The sequence below is a fragment of the Oculina patagonica genome, chromosome 8 (assembly GCF_052425735.1).
Source record: "Oculina patagonica isolate OP01 chromosome 8, crgOcupat, whole genome shotgun sequence".
Classification (NCBI taxonomy): Eukaryota; Metazoa; Cnidaria; class Anthozoa; order Scleractinia; family Oculinidae; genus Oculina; species Oculina patagonica.
The window spans coordinates 11,792,452-11,808,083 of NC_135765.1; the positions used below are offsets into that span (position 1 = coordinate 11,792,452).

The window sequence follows — 15,632 nt, forward strand, 5'->3', positions numbered from 1 at the left end:
AGCAAAGTGAGTATATTATTATAATAATGACATTGAACATTTCAACTTATAATACCTCTCTTTGTTTACTGTCTTGTGGATATACGTCTGGCTGACCCAAACGTGGTCTTTTCAGAGGGCGAGGGGCCGCCATGATGGATCAAGCAGTCGAGCTGAGCCCGCTTACTGGTGAGTCCGCGGTATCAGTAGTAGGAGCTTGCGTGATATACCGGCGAGACGAAAACAAAGATGGCTGCCACTTTGAACGGCCTTCGCAAGCTATGTGTTGGCGGCTTAAGATCTCAAGCAAGGCTTTTGCCACGGGTATGCAGTGTTTTATTAAGCAAAAAGGGTATATCTTTCTCGAACAGGACTTGTTTTGCCGTTAACTGTGGTTTAATTTGCAGGTTTTAGGTGTCAATGGCTGTCAACACCAGCAGACCAGAGACCTATCTATTCACGAGCATTACAGTATGAAACTTCTTCAAGAAGCAGGGATACTTACACCTCAGGGGGGTGTTGCTAAAACGCCTGAACAAGCTTATGAAATAGCTAGTACTCTAGGTACGTATTACCTCAAATGACAGTTTTTTGTGTGTTTAATGGGATGTACGTACAAAGAACATGTACATCCCGACCCATATGCACATTATAATTTTTGGAAACGTTACTGTTTACATATTCTTACGTTTTCAAATGTCAAGCAGTTAAGCACCCATCGGGTTTTTGGTTGGCAAATTAAGTGATAACAATAGACAGCATTAATTATTATCAACACCAGTAATATAGGCTTACACACAAAAGTTAGTCTTATACATGTAGTTTACTCGGTTTACGGTCGTTTTGAGACAAAGTCTTTTCGAGACAAGTCGTTTCGAGACAAGTCGAGGTCGATTCGAGACACATGTAAAGTCGATTCGAGACAAACTGAGACACATGTAAAGTCGATTCGAGACAACTGAAATTGTTTCGATATAAAAGTAAACTCGAGAAAAGATCAGTGTATTACGAATAAGGTATAATTCGCCGAAGCGACTCGATCGATCGACGTAAATAATACCCAGTGCTCCCGCGAAGTCCTTCCGATACAAATAACTATACTATTTAACGCGACAAAAACGTTTAAAGGTTATTTTAAAGCTATGAAAGTCATAAAAAAGGAAAGGAAAAAGGCAAACTGTCACGGTATAAAATGTATTCAACGATTTTAAAGTTCTTTGACGTGGAAATCTAGCAAATTGTGGCCGGAGTCATTCACCGCGAAAGTAAAAGCAGGTAAAAGACTGCACGAAAACTTTGCAAGTTTACAAACTTCACAGACTGATGAAGGTATTGAGAATAAAGGTTAGTTCCACAAACACTGCTTTAGAAATTTGTTCTGAATTTATCTATTCCGTATTCTGTTGTTTTCCCCGAATAACAGACTTAAAGCACGTAAAACTGAAGATATAATTAAAGCGCGTACAAGAACTCAATGTGAGGTTCTGCCATCAAAATAAGTTCATCGCGACAACACTAATATATTGATCTTTTCTCGAGTTTACTTCTAAATCGAAGCAATTTCAGTTTGTCTCGAATCGATTTTACATGTGTCTCAGTTTGTCTCGAAACGACTTTACTTGTGTCTCGAATCGACCTCGACTTGTCTCGAAATGACTTGTCTCGAAACGACTTTGTCTCGAAACGACCGGATACCGTTTACTCATTAACACAACAAATGTTTATTTTCTCAAATAAAATAATGCTTGGGATGTCAATGTAGAACTGGACCTCCTAAGTCTTTTCCACCTTTTTTATTTCTCTCTTTAGAACTGTAACTTTTAACACTTTAGTGAGCTCTTTTAAACACCCCTCACCAGACCTCTCAAGTCTTACGATTTTGCCATGAGACTCACGACTTTTAGTTCAATCTCACGGTCTCACGACAAGACACAAAAATCTCACGATAAACAGAGTCACAAGCTATAAGGATACAATTTCTTGTATAATGTCATTTTTGGCTTACCAAGGCGATTGTCTTACGCCAATTCTGTGTAAATCCGTAGCCAGCAAAGGTATTTCATTAGTTTGATCGCTACACACACAATCGAAACCCATATATAGAAGACACAAGTCGTGAAAAGAACGTTAGTTTTTGTGTTGCTAAAACAGGAAAAAAACTCCTTCTCTTGATTAGCACCTGGTTTTAGTTATTTTTGTCCGTCAGTTGATTAATCTCCCGGTTTTTACTCGAATCTCCCGGTTTTTTGACCTCGATCTCCAGATTTCCGGTTCTTTGAGGTTGAGAGGTCTGTCTCACAGACAGCGCAAGTGAGATGCAAGTGTGCATGTGCAGGGCAATTCAACAGAAAACTCTCAAGCAGGCATTGTTAATTCTGCATCGATTGATTTCAAGAACCACGACTTTGAGAGGCAAACAGCTTTCTCATCTGAAACACAAGTAAATTTTGCATGCAAATTTTTTGCTTATTTCTATTTATTCCATTCAATACATCCATGTCCAATACACTTAACCCATATCTGGTCATTGATTATGATAAGTCCTGAGTGATTTACTTATCAAGAGATTTTAATTGAATTGATTTTGATTGTGTTAGATTGGATTGGTTTGTGCGATAATCAAACTCACAGCAAAATAGATGTTCAATTTTGTTCGATTACCGAACCCAATCAAACAATAAATTATTGGTGTTCGATTGGGGTCGATTGACTTTAAGTTCAATTTTGTTCGATTGGATGTACATGTACCTCAGGTACAACACATTCCTCGATAACCATAATTGTCGTGAATTAAATGCACGGCCATTTAACTTGTACATTCAAGTACAGAATTTCACCTTTTCTTCCTTTTATCTGGCAAGGTCTAGAAAGTGAGTCTGATTTGGTGGTCAAGGCTCAGGTTTTAGCAGGTGGACGTGGAAAAGGAACATTTGAAGGAGGGCTCAAAGGAGGAGTCAGGATTGTGTTCTCGTAAGTAAGGGCCTGTTTATATGGAAGGTGGGTGCCCCGGCTAACCGAGTTACCCGGCTAACCGAGCTACTCTGGGCGAGCCAACTTTTCATATGTTTCTTTAGAAAACACATTCAAGCGTTTACATGCAAGACGGGAAACCCGCCTTGCCGGACCGGAGCACTCGGTCTACTTGCCCGGGGCACCCTTCTAGGCGGGATAGCTTTTTGCTATGTAAACGGTTGTGCCTGGGCTATCCCGGCTTGCCGGGATAAGTCTTCGTGCGTGTTCTTAAATTTACTTTGAAGTTAATGGCATAAAAATGTATAAATTCGGGACCCAAACAGTGCTGTTTGACCAAAATTAGATCGAGTTAGTTTTATTTGTTGGCTGGAAAATATTTCTTTGAGCGACAGCTATAATTAATTCAAAATTTTGGTAGGAGTGATTATCCTAATTCCCGAAACAACAAATTTAATTTCAATTTGGCCACCAAAAACTGTTGAATTTCGATTGAATTCCCCCCAAAATGGACGCAGTACAGTAATTTTCAAAGAGCTTGCACATTAAAGTAAAATAGGTTTTAAGGTGGCTAGCCTTGATTATTCAGTAAAAAAGTCATATATTTCTTCAATCGTTTGAAGCTACATGTACATGGTTTTCTCACGCTGTGACACGCTTCAGTGACACTGTCTCAACTCGGGTAGAAGGGCTGTGAATTCTGCATGTAAAGGCGGGCTATGTTTCATCCCTTCTAGCCGGGTAACTCGATTAGCAGGGGCGCCCTCCCTCCATGTAAACAGGCCCTAAGATAGCCGACCTTCATGTACAGGAGGTACCGGTAGTTTCTGTTGTAAAAGAGATATAGGGGTATAACATTTTACACTATAATATTTTACATCATAATTATTTTCTGTTATTATTGTACATGTATAAAACACACAAGAAGCACTCGTCTGACAAGAGCACAAGTGATGACTTCATTTTTTATACAATAGATCCTCCACTTATCTTGAATTTACAGTTTTCAAACCAAAAACAAATTCATGACAGTAACATGGCAGTACATAGCAGTCATTAATATCATTTCCCTCTGAGCCAATTATTGCAATGTTTGCTGAGTGTACATGTAGCATGGTGTGCCACAGGCTATTTTATGCCATTCATTAATATATTTATTGAATGACTATTATAATTGTATTTCCTCAGGCCAGATGAAGCTAAAGAAATGGCATCTAGAATGCTTGGCAAAAAGCTCTTCACAAAACAAACAGGAGAGCAAGGAAGGATATGCAATGATGTGAGTAGTGACATACACTAGTGAGGTTTACATGTATTTAAGACATCTAATTTTAGGTACGTGTTACTTCTGCCACCAGTAAAAGAAATATTTGATCTTCTTTGCACACCGATCACAAAACATGTTAGTGAGCACCAGACTCAACCCTCCAAGTTAAGACCATTTTAGTCGCCATGGGACTAAAATTTTGGAGCTGGCGACTAAATTTGAACCAAGGTCGCCAGCCTGGCGACTAAAATTGAGAGGAAGGATTGAAAGCATCAGCTTAATTTGGTGACTAAAATTTTTCACTGGTGACCAAAACTTGAGTAGTTGGTAGCCAAATGGCCACTAAGGAAAAAAATAAACTTGGAGGGTTGAGACTGAGTACAGTTTTTAAGATACTGGCTTTGTTCAGTCTGTTTTCTTTGTTAATAGAGAGGTTTGACGACGGCCCGCACGCAATGAACTTGCGGTGTCTCTTAGTTGTGTGTACCGAGTACAGTGAATATGCAAGATAGTAGGAGAATATTCCATTGTGTGCTTTTACGGAAGAAGAAGACCAATCAGAGTATCTTTGCCGTTTGGCGTCTGCCGTTAACGTCATGCTTAACCTCTCTAATGATTGTTGGTATTATTTTCCAGGTTTATATTTGCGAGAGATTGTATGCTAGAAGGGAATACTACTTTGCCATTGCTTTAGAGAGAGCTTTCAAGGTACAAAATCAGTTTCACTGTTATTTTGGGGAAAAAATCTTTTCTTGCATCAGCGGGGGGTTTCATTAAGGGCCAGGCACCAGGCAAATTTACCAGCTGCGAACACTACTTTGCCTGGCTGTTTTCAGCATCTAAAACAATTTCAGTCATCCAAAGAGGGTAGCGCCTTGCTGATACTTTGCCCAGGTGCAAACCCTGATGGCTACCTGCTCCATACCTTAATGAATCCCCTGCATCAGTTGTTTGATATGCAAGTACATGTGACAGGAAGGGTAATACACTCAGTCAGTTAGCCAATTCCACCAGTCTACAGACTGAAACATTTTGACTGTATGTGTTGTGGTTTTAATTATTTTATTTTTGGTTAAATTTTTTTTAAACAAGTTTTTTAAATCTAACTGGTTTGAATTGTTTTTACCAAAGATAAAATTAAAGCCATAACGTAAAACTACAGCCTACTAATTTCCTTTGTGTTACCAATCTGTACTAAGCACACTGAAACTTGTTCAAAACCTAACTAAGGATTGTGTTTTTTGCTGCTGTCAATCCTAATTAAAACAATCAATGAATCTTGAAAAAAAAAACATGAAACAAAATCTACCAATCACAATCCATCGCAATCTAGAGAAGTGAGTGGTCATTTTATTTTTCTTACACTCTTTAGGGCCCAGTATTGGTTGGAAGCCAGCAGGGAGGTGTTGATATTGAACAAGTTGCCAAAGATTCTCCTGATGCCATTGTTAAGTTTGGAGTAGATATTAACAATGGTTTGTACATGTATCTTGTGTTTGTTACTGACACTTGACTTCATAGATGAAATTTGAAACTTGTGCAAAGACTACGTAAAAAGCAGATTAACTACATGTACAAATGTAGTACCCTAGTACCCATTGACCTACCCAAGCTGTTAGGAAGAAAACCCACTAGCCCTGGGTTGTTGCACTCCAGTTTTGTTGCATCCTGTGGTAAATATTTCACAGCAGTCAAATGCAAAAATGAGGTCACCTCCGGTTTTTGACGCCTCAACTTTCCTGAGAATTTGACTCAAAAGTGTGCAAACTTTTGTAGGAAATTGTTTTATAAATAGTACGGTGAAAGAAAATTTCAAGCTGGGGAATTCAGTGGAGATCAATTATCAGATTTCCCATCCATAAGCAGCGTATATCCTTAACTTTCCAGGAATGGCATTAACTTTTGGCTTTAAAGCGAAAGCTTTCGGAAAGTTTAAGACTTTGTATGGAGAATTTTGGCGGGAATTGCACTGAAATTGCACACACACGTGGTGTTTGACCGCTGTGTGGGTAATATAATTATATCAGGGTTGCCACAGGTCAAGAAATGGTCTGGGAAAAATAAAATTCTTCAAGGTCAGGGAAAAGTCAGAGAAATTTATTTTGAGTCAGGGAAAATTGACATTTTGAAGGAATTAAGATTATACCACAGCTGATGTAATACCATTAAAGGCTGGAAGAAATAATTTCAAGTCAATGGGATCTTAGCAATGTTTTTTCCTTAGGAAATGTAGGCTGGAATCTGCAATTATACTGTATATCTGGCATTTTGCATTTTTTGGTCAGGGAAATTTAATTGTTATCAGAAAAAAGTCAAAGAAAAGTCAGGGAATTTTGATGCCCATGGCAACAATATTAATTTTCTTTGGTGGGAGGTACCATGACTTACCTACTGTGTGTACTGCTACAAAGATGGATGGTAATTTTGTACAGACATGTATGTACATGCAAACCTAAAAGATTCTTGAAAAGAGTAAGAGAGGATTTATATTGACTGTGCCTACAATCACCTACTCAGGTCTGTCAAAATCTGATGCTGTGGAATTTGCAAAACAGATGGGTTTCAGTGAGAAATGTGCGGAACAAGCTGGTGAATGGATAATCCGTCTGTATGACTTGTTTATTGAAAAGGATGCTACAATGATTGAAATAAATCCCATGACTGAAGACTTGCTGGGAAGGGGTAAGTATACATGTACTTGACACTGCAGTGACACTGCCTGTGTACGTCCGTCTTCACCGCAAGAAGAGGCCGGCTTACCTTTGTCCATAAATCATGTAAATTTGCAAAATTTGGAGCTGTTTCTGACAATGTTCAATTAAGCCAAAATTCGATGTGACATTCATGCTCGCAGGCTTTCAATTGGTATTAATTGAAGACCAGCGTGTTTTTGTTGTGACATACACAAAGAACGAATTGAAGTGATGTTAACTTATGAGATAATTTATTATTAACTTTGTTGAGGGACTGTAATTGATGTGTTATTTTGTAAGTTTCTTAATTTCCCTGCAATTTTTCTTGGAGGAGATGTGGGTGGTCGAGGGAGGTAATATATCAGGCTGTAACTAGTTGTAGAGTAGAACAGATGTTTCTATATTGTGCCCTTAAAAATTGGATGTAGTTATTGCAAAGTGCGTGAAAAGTCCTTGAATTTTGGATCCAAAAAAGACCAAGAAACCTTTTCAAAATAATTGTTTAGCAGTATTAAGGAAAATTGTGTCGTGTTGGTAATATTGATGTACATTGAGTAAAGCTAACATGATGTCCTTGGTTTTTTTTTCCAGTTGTGTGCATGGATGCCAAGTTGCTCTTTGATGACAACGCAGAATTTCGACAACCAGATGTCTTCTCATTAAAAGACTGGTCGCAAGAAGATTCAAGGGAAGTAGAGGCGGGAAAAGCAAACCTTAACTACATTGGTCTTGATGGCAGTATTGGATGTCTAGGTAAAATCTGTTAGGCTGTCATCTATTTCAATTAAATGTAACCACCTCATTTTAAAAAAAGCTCTCTTTAGGCCAAACAAAAGTAGAGTCAATTTCTTATTGAACACCCCTTTTGTTCCTAAACCTGACCACTGTCAGTAGTTTTCATGACCAATGACCACCATTTGCAGTTTTATTTTCTTTGTAAATTATTAGTACCCCATTGATACAACTTTCTGTATGGCTGCAGGCACATAAGCATTGACTATTGCCAAAGTTGCCAGCCTGAATAATTTTCAGCTTTCTCCTTTGGTCACTTACTCCCAAGAGAGATGTTTGAACCAAATGGCCACTTATGCCGTCCAGCATCTGGTTAGGCCATACCGCTTTAACTTAAATTCATGCAGAATGTAAATGAGTTTTTCAAGAGGCTATTTTGATGAACAAAAAAGATCTCCAGGATAAGGATTCAACTGTGTGCAGGTGTAGAATTATTCAACTTACACCATGAGAGAGCAGTGTGTATACCGTACAAATAATGATAAAATATATGCCCACTCTCAAATAACCCCCCCCCCCCCTTGAGGTGTAAAGTTTTTATTAGACCCCTCCCTCTTATAAATGCCCCATGTCTTTCAGATGCCCTTTCCCCCTAAAGAATCGCCTCAAAAACCAAGAAAATGCTCCATAGAGTAATACCACACAATTTATTTACAGTAGTTTCTTGGTTGACTCGGACAGCGAAGAAGCCATGACATCTCCAGGCTAGATTAGTCTCCTACTCACTAACTCTGTCTTCTATTTACTCTGGGAGCAAACTACGGATCTCATTTGTTTTGTTTACGTTGTTACAGTTAAAGTGAAATAAATGCCTCTGTTAAATAAATGCCTCATATCTTTTTAATGCCCCCCCCCCCCCCCAGGACCCCTAAAATTTATAGACGCCCTGGGCGTTTATCAAATCATTTACGGTATAAATAGTTTTACTCCTTACTACGTAACTTTTAAGAACGGCATGTGCAATGTAAAACACAGCCTTGGGTTGGTTATTTGCACCGGCATTTCAGCCCTCACTGTTGCCAATTATTTTTCCTCTTGATCACCAGTGAATGGTGCGGGCCTGGCCATGGCCACAATGGATATAATCAAACTACATGGCGGTGAGCCAGCAAACTTCTTGGACATTGGTGGTGGTGCTACAATAGAACAGGTTATGGCAGCCTTCAAGCTTATCAGCGAGGATAAGAAGGTACACTTTCATGAGTTATTGTTTGCACTTGCCCGTTTGGAGAAAAAGAACTCTTTTTTTTTTTTTTTTGGTGGGGGGGGGGGGGGGGTCTGTACTCCCCGAAAATCTTTCTAGAAATCAGTGGGATCGGAAGAGCCACTATGTGGAAGATGTCACTGCAAAATTCCCATTTAAACCATTGCGCTATTTTGGACCAAAGTGTGCGATTTAATTTCCCTGCATTTCTCAAAAGATACAAGAAATATAAATGATAAGAACCGACGTTTCGGTGCATCTTGCGCCATTATCAAGGTTACATAATTAGTGATGAAAAGGCTAGGTTGAAAGCGAGATAATGGCGCAAGATGCACCGAAACGTCGGTTCTTATCATTTATATTTCTTGTATCATGTATTTCCAAATCGGTTCTTATATTTCTCAAAAGATGAATAATAACGATCACAAAAGTAGTGTCTTCCAAGGATGGGGGCATTGGGGGTTACTGAACACGGCATTTTTGAGACGGAAGGCGTTTCTTGGCACTTTTGAGAGTTACCGAGTGGCAACAGTAGTTCCCACCGGGACCTTTTACCAACCTTTAACCCCATAAGATTTTGTACTTAGTAGTCATCATTTTGAAACGGAAACCAAGGGAGACTCGGAAATAACCTGCTATCAGGCATTTTTTCTGTGATATAGTTGGCAGGCCTTGCATGATCTTAGGTGAACTCGGAAATGTCCTCTTGACTTTTTGTGTATCTTTTTGTAATTAGGTCCACGCTACTCTTGTTAACATCTTTGGCGGCATCATGCGCTGTGACATCATAGCCGAGGGAATCATTGCTGCAGCGAGAGAGCTTGAACTCGGTATTCCCATTGTTGTACGATTACAAGGTAAACAATTTCACTGTTTTCTCTCCATGCTAACCTTCTGCTAAATTTATTTTTAACCAAAGACAAAAAGAAACAGTTAGGTACATAATAAGTTGTTTCCACTGGGAAAAGTTTAATTATGGCGTGATCGCGATTGAGCTTTTTGTAAATGTCCATGCATCGGCTTTCGGCCTCGCTTTGTTTGCTTTGAGGTATACAGTATTGTGGAAGGGTTTGATTAAAGCATACAATTGATTAAGCTGAATACAAATGTAACTGCAGTCGAAATTCTGCTAACAAACGCTTCCGAAATGCATACAGCAGTTTTATCGCGCGTTAAGTTACGGTCCCGTCGAATACACAACATTGCATAGCAGCTTTTTAACACGTTCAATTTCCCTAGGGGAGGCCGCCTAGTGGACACTCATTCTGGTGCGTCAGAGCGGTGGGATGGGGCAGAAACGATTGGAAAGAGACGTTCCGCTACCGAAAGGCGGTCAAGCACGATACCGATTTAATCATTGTTTGTCATTTCATACCTCGTTATAGCTAGCTTGAGGTGATCTCTGTTACCATTTTGAACAGTTGAATGCTTGTAAAAGAGATTTATCAGGCTCTCTGTTTCTTCGCTTTTACTCTATAGGAACTCGAGTGGATGACGCTAAGGCCCTTATTGCTGCAAGCGGGCTAAGAATTATTGCTTGTGATGACCTCGAAGAAGCTGCAGAGATGGTAAGGGCCCTTATTTGTATCTGGGGTACATGTATTTCTCGGAACAGTCAGTTCTATTTGAAGTTCTACTTGTATTGCATTGCAGAACGCAAAGCGCTCACACTTGCTTTTTTCTTTTTTTGCTCAGGTTGTCCGTCTTTCCAATATCGTTGAACTAGCCAGAAGTGTGAAAATGAAAGTCAACTTCGAGCTGCCTATCTAACAAGTCCTATAATTATGTAACATTGCATTGTTTGATATTTCTAAGTTCTGCATTATAGCAATGCTACAAGATTTCTTCAAGGCAGAACTTCTTTCCATCTGTTACAGTCCCAGTGATACACAATCATACATTTATGGGACCATTGGAGTAAATCAATGGAAGGGTGAGAAAAATGTCAGTTGAGGATCATGAATGCATTTGTTGGATAAAGATGTAATTATGTACCTGCCCGTTTATGTCACATCAAAGTATATTTATGAAAATTTTTACTTTGTATCTTTATTGCCTATACGGTCACTTGCTCTTGCAGTGAAATTTGTTTTTGGGCCCTCGAAGCATCAAAACCTTAGCTTATTCCAATTTGAGTGTCTCGAAAGACCTACTTGTTGAAATAAATTTTTAGCTAATTAAGCATTTGCTTGCTGGTTCTGTTGTTGTTATAATTATTTTCTATATTTACATAGCTTCTATTCACGCCAGAACGTCTTTCATAACAAAGTGAAAGACACTGTACAGCTAAGAAACAAGCAAACACAAACACGCACGAAAAAACGCGTTGGCAAACACGAGCAAACGCGTGTGCGTTACGCGCGTACAGTAAAGCTCATTAGTATGTATGACTTCGGTAGCTTAATGCTTTCCGCCCAACATGATAGTGTTGAAGTAGTTGAGCACTGATTAAAAACAGTTTCTTTACAACGCATCTCTGTTAACAGGATCCCTCTTAACCTGGCAGACACCAATACCAGTAAAATTGCTAAATTGCTGGAGGTTGTGAAATTTGTTATATCAATCATGTGTGAGAGGAATACGTAGGTTCCTTTGCTAGATTTAAAATGAAAATTATGAAATGTGGTTCAACTTTATTTCGTTATTTGCGCTTTCCTGCTATGCAGTTCTTTCGTGCCAGATTTTCTTCATGTAATTTCAAAGCGACTAGATTCGGAAATTCGTGAAACTGTAGCTTGCCGTCTTTATTTACGTCAAGAATGGCAAAAACTTTCTTCAGCTCAGCCTTGGTCATTGCAATGTTCATTTTCTTCAACCCCGCGATGAAGGCCTCTTGTCCGATCGTGTCGCGTTTGGCAGAAAGAACTTTGAACAAGTCTACCATTCGCAGACCACTGTGACGAGCAAAGCGCACAAAGGTATCCAATGGCGAAGCCTTCTCTGGGCTCCGAATCTCTTTGGCTTGACCACCTTGGATACTAATTTGCCAGGTGCAGTTGAAATCGGGTCGCTTTTGAAGCACCTCGTCGAGCTCTTTGTGGCAGTCTCTATCAAGAGTGATGCCCTCTAGATGAAGTTCCTGGAGGGCGCTCTCGTGATTTCGCCGGATTGCCTTCAAGAACGCTTGAGCACCAGGGCTCAAGTATGGGTTCTTTCCTATGTGAAGCACTTGGAGAGTCTTGTTTCTTTTTAGGCCCTTTGCGATGATCTTTGCCTCAGGCAGGCCGATAGAAGTGTTGGTAGCATCCAGATACGTCAGGGATTCGTTAGCCTCGAGTACGTTTCTTAAAGCCTGTGCAGCTGCCCCGGAGAGGCTATTCCAAGAAAAATTAAGCTTCTTTAACGTATAGCATTCTCGCAGCCCATCCATGAGATCTACGGCCCCTTTGGTGGAAATGTTATTCCAGCTGACATTTAAAGACTCCAGTGAACTTGTCATGGACAAAATCGAGCCTAGAATACCGGCTCCTTGATCGTCTAGGCAATTGCGACTCAAGTCAAGAACCTTCAAGTAAAAACTCTCTTTGAGTCCTTCCAGTAGGGGAAGAACATGACCACCGTTATGGCATGTGTCTGAAAAGTTGAGCTCTCTGAGTGAAGAGGTATTCTTGAGCATACGTTCCATAGCACGGTTTCCCTCGATGCCAATGTTGTTTCCCGATATGTCAAGGCTGGTTATGAAGCAATTCTCCTCCAGTAGATCTGCTAGAGCTCCAGCACCAGTCCGGGTTATGCCATTATCATGGAGATTCAACGTGTCCACTGTTATGTTGCGTTTGAGCGCGTAGGAGATAGCCTGCACCCCCTGGTCTAGAAGGCCATAGTGTCGAAGATCAACCTTGTCAGTTGTCATTTGCTTGATGAATTTTGATGCTGGTGGTATACCAAGCTGGGTACAAGCTTTTAAGTACATTTGTTCCTGTGTGATGTCGTTTGTTTTTTCTGCGCAAGAGTCTTCCAAGTCCGTGTCCCAGTCTTCATCCTCACTGGACAGTTCCGAAATGGAACCTTCAGAGGTAGTTGGTTTGTTGGAGATCTGTTCCACATCCATCGGGACTAAATTCCTGCTGAAAGATAACAATGTTTGAAAACAAGAAAGCTCAAACCAAGATTTCAAATTCTCAGTTACCGCACGTAAAAACGTGGAACTTCGAAATTAATTCTACAATTTCTTAGTTCTGCGACGTTGTTCTTAACGCTGTTCCAATCTTGATACAGAAGGGTAATATCTTATTATAAAAAAAAATGTCGTCAACTTTTACATTGCCAAAAACAAATTCAATTTTTCACAAACCTCTTACTTTCACAGAAACTATATCCACTTTCTGCTTGGTATAGTTTTCCTGTTTTGAAATTGTATTTATGAGGCAATAAAGCTGATACAATGCAATAAAAAGCGACGATCATCCACCGTAGCTTCGAGCAGTTTTTTAAATATCTGATATGTGCAGAATAATTTGATCGTAATGTCTCTATGTTGCTCACCTGCTCCACTTTGGTTTCGCGCATTTCATGTTAAAAGCTATTATCAGTAAAACTCCTTTGCAAATGTGGTTTAGATGTGATAATTAGATGCTTCAGCGTATGATCGAAAGCTATTATTTTGTTTTGCTTCGCACATTACAATATTGGCACTTACATAAGCGTTTGTGACAATATTTCCATCTGCAATAATGGAATGCTTTAATTTTCAATTACTTTTCCAGTTTGCTAGTATTAGCAGCCTCTGGACAATTTTCATTGGTGCTGTGTTGAAAAGTTTCGAAAGGGATTCAGTTTGAATGAACCACGATTAGTCCACGTGTTAATTGGGCTTTTGAATCTCAATATTTTAAAATATTGTTTGAGAGGCTAAATTCCTTCACATAAATAGTTCGGAATTTAGAGTGGATTTTCTTTTGTTGCAGGCTAATTAAAGTTGGGCTAATGGAATTTCAAGTTGGAAATGTTATAATAGACATTAATAGAGTATTGAATATAAAGTCGCTAGTTATCGAGAATTTGGCTAGATTGTTTCGCTCTCAGACATTGTCAAATGACATTGGAACTCAAGGAAAAATACAATAACGTGATAGAAAATCATTTGAGTGAGTGGTAAGTAACAAGTTGCCGTGGAAATAGAAATGTAAACGCAAATATACTTACATAAACTTATGATCGGAAGTGAGGTGGAGAAAGTTCCAATAGAACAGTTGCTTGCTATTTATTTTTATTTTGATATATCGGATCTACAGGAAGTTATTTCTATTTTTGATTTTGCAGTGACGTCAGTGGCAACGTTACAACTTACAATATGTTGACAAATAGCGCGAAATAGGGCAGTTTTCACTTGAGTTTCGAAAGTAATTTGCGTTTGCTTTGGTTTTTCGTTACTACGCTTAATGATTGGTTTAAAAATCTCGCGCCACTTTCTTAACCAATCAGAAGTAAAACCAAAATCAATCATGACTCGCACACGCACGTTTTCGCGCGCTTCGTGCCTGCGACATGTATTTGCTTCAAGTTTTGATTGGCTACCTGGATTGTCTGTGTCCTTTGTGATTGGCCAGGGTTATTACTTTGGTTTTGGTTTTACTACACTCAATTAGTGAAAACTGCTTTATCGCCCATGGTACTAATAGTCAACGAGTCCGAGTCATAGCCTTCGTGTATGGCTACACGTAGGCTATCCGGGTCCAGTCACAGCTAAATAAACTGTTAGTGGGTCTATAACAGCACTTTGCACGATTTCACAGTGAGTTTTCGTGAGAGCACTTCCAAATAGCGCCAACTGCAAACTGAGTATACATGTATATCGCAGCATTTATATTTGATAGCACGAAGTTCCTGAGCATTATAAACTTTCTTGAATAACAACGCGAGATAGTTTTTAATTTGAATTAAGTCCGAAGGTTTCGGGATCCGGGATTTGGCTTGTTCGAAGGCCGAGATCCGGGATTTAAGATGGAAAAAGGGTGCGAGATTCGGGATTAAAATTATGAACGGGACAAGAATTGAAGATTTTACGAGGCGGATAGAAAATCAAGTTGTGATCTTCGTGAACGTCGCAAAAAGCCGCACAAAGCGTTTATTGTGACTTACACAAGTTACCCGTGTTTTCCAAGTGCCAGTTACACGGAAAAAAGAAACCTTATTGTTGATGACCCACAGACTTCTGGTTCAAGACCAGTACTGGGAGGGAATATACACCCACTGAAAGGCCTTTTATCGTCGAGGCAAGGAATTAAGAAACAATAAATGGCCGGGACCAGGATAAGCCGATCAAAACCTTCGGGATTACGGGATTAAGGAAAACCATTATCCGGCGAGGGTGATTGGGACCCTCATAAGGTTGATACATGTCGAGGAAATTCGCTTATGCAACCTTACATGTATGTCCGGTGAAAAACCAACCTTTATGTCAAATTGTGCAATTTGAAGTGAATAGAATATACGCAACTTGACGGCATCTCGTATTATTTTAATAATCTGCAGAAAACATTTAACTTTTACATAGCTTAACGTTGGCATGAAATTTGTTTTATGAATAGTATAAATATGACCTTATAAATACATTTACATGTTAGATAGCTTTGAAATCTTTGCGTTGCCCTTTTCAAATTTAAGAAATTGTAATTATCTATTTTGAAATTTGATTAAAGATCAATAAATTCTAATTTAATTGCGTTTAATTGTTTAATAGCTTTGAAATCTTTTTGTTCCCGTTTCACAATTATTTTATTAGAAA

The 15,632-nt window shown here is 39.2% G+C and overlaps 3 protein-coding genes across 4 annotated transcripts in view; 1 reads left to right on the forward strand and 2 right to left on the reverse strand.

The window, feature by feature from the left end:
- Positions 1–168, reverse strand: part of LOC144664335 (mediator of RNA polymerase II transcription subunit 12-like protein) — a 57,648-nt gene extending 57,480 nt beyond the window's left edge. Inside the window, 1 exon segment of the mRNA XM_078525432.1 lies at positions 56–168. Coding sequence (XP_078381558.1) covers positions 56–133 — 78 coding nt within the window. The 5' untranslated portion in view covers positions 134–168.
- On the forward strand, positions 155–11,090 carry LOC144664354 (succinate--CoA ligase [ADP-forming] subunit beta, mitochondrial-like). The gene is made up of 12 exons (XM_078525466.1): positions 155–303; positions 387–543; positions 2,841–2,949; positions 4,138–4,228; positions 4,853–4,924; positions 5,589–5,691; positions 6,734–6,898; positions 7,501–7,662; positions 8,748–8,890; positions 9,642–9,762; positions 10,385–10,473; positions 10,601–11,090. The coding sequence occupies exons 1-12, from the start codon at positions 229–231 to the stop codon at positions 10,673–10,675; spliced, it is 1,362 nt and encodes a 453-aa protein (XP_078381592.1). The 5' UTR covers positions 155–228; the 3' UTR covers positions 10,676–11,090.
- Positions 11,091–11,283: 193 nt separating this feature from the next.
- On the reverse strand, positions 11,284–14,099 carry LOC144664353 (uncharacterized). 2 transcript variants are annotated; one of them, XM_078525465.1, is made up of 2 exons: positions 14,051–14,099; positions 11,284–12,972 (listed from the first exon to the last, which is right to left on the reverse strand). In XM_078525465.1, exon 2 carries the CDS (start codon positions 12,954–12,956, stop codon positions 11,547–11,549), a length of 1,410 nt encoding a protein of 469 aa, XP_078381591.1. In that variant the 5' UTR covers positions 12,957–12,972; positions 14,051–14,099; the 3' UTR covers positions 11,284–11,546. The 2 variants fall into 2 exon arrangements, with proteins under 2 accessions (XP_078381591.1, XP_078381590.1); XM_078525464.1 differs by having other exon boundaries at positions 11,284–12,969; positions 14,051–14,066.
- Between the last annotated feature and the right edge of the window lie 1,533 nt (positions 14,100–15,632).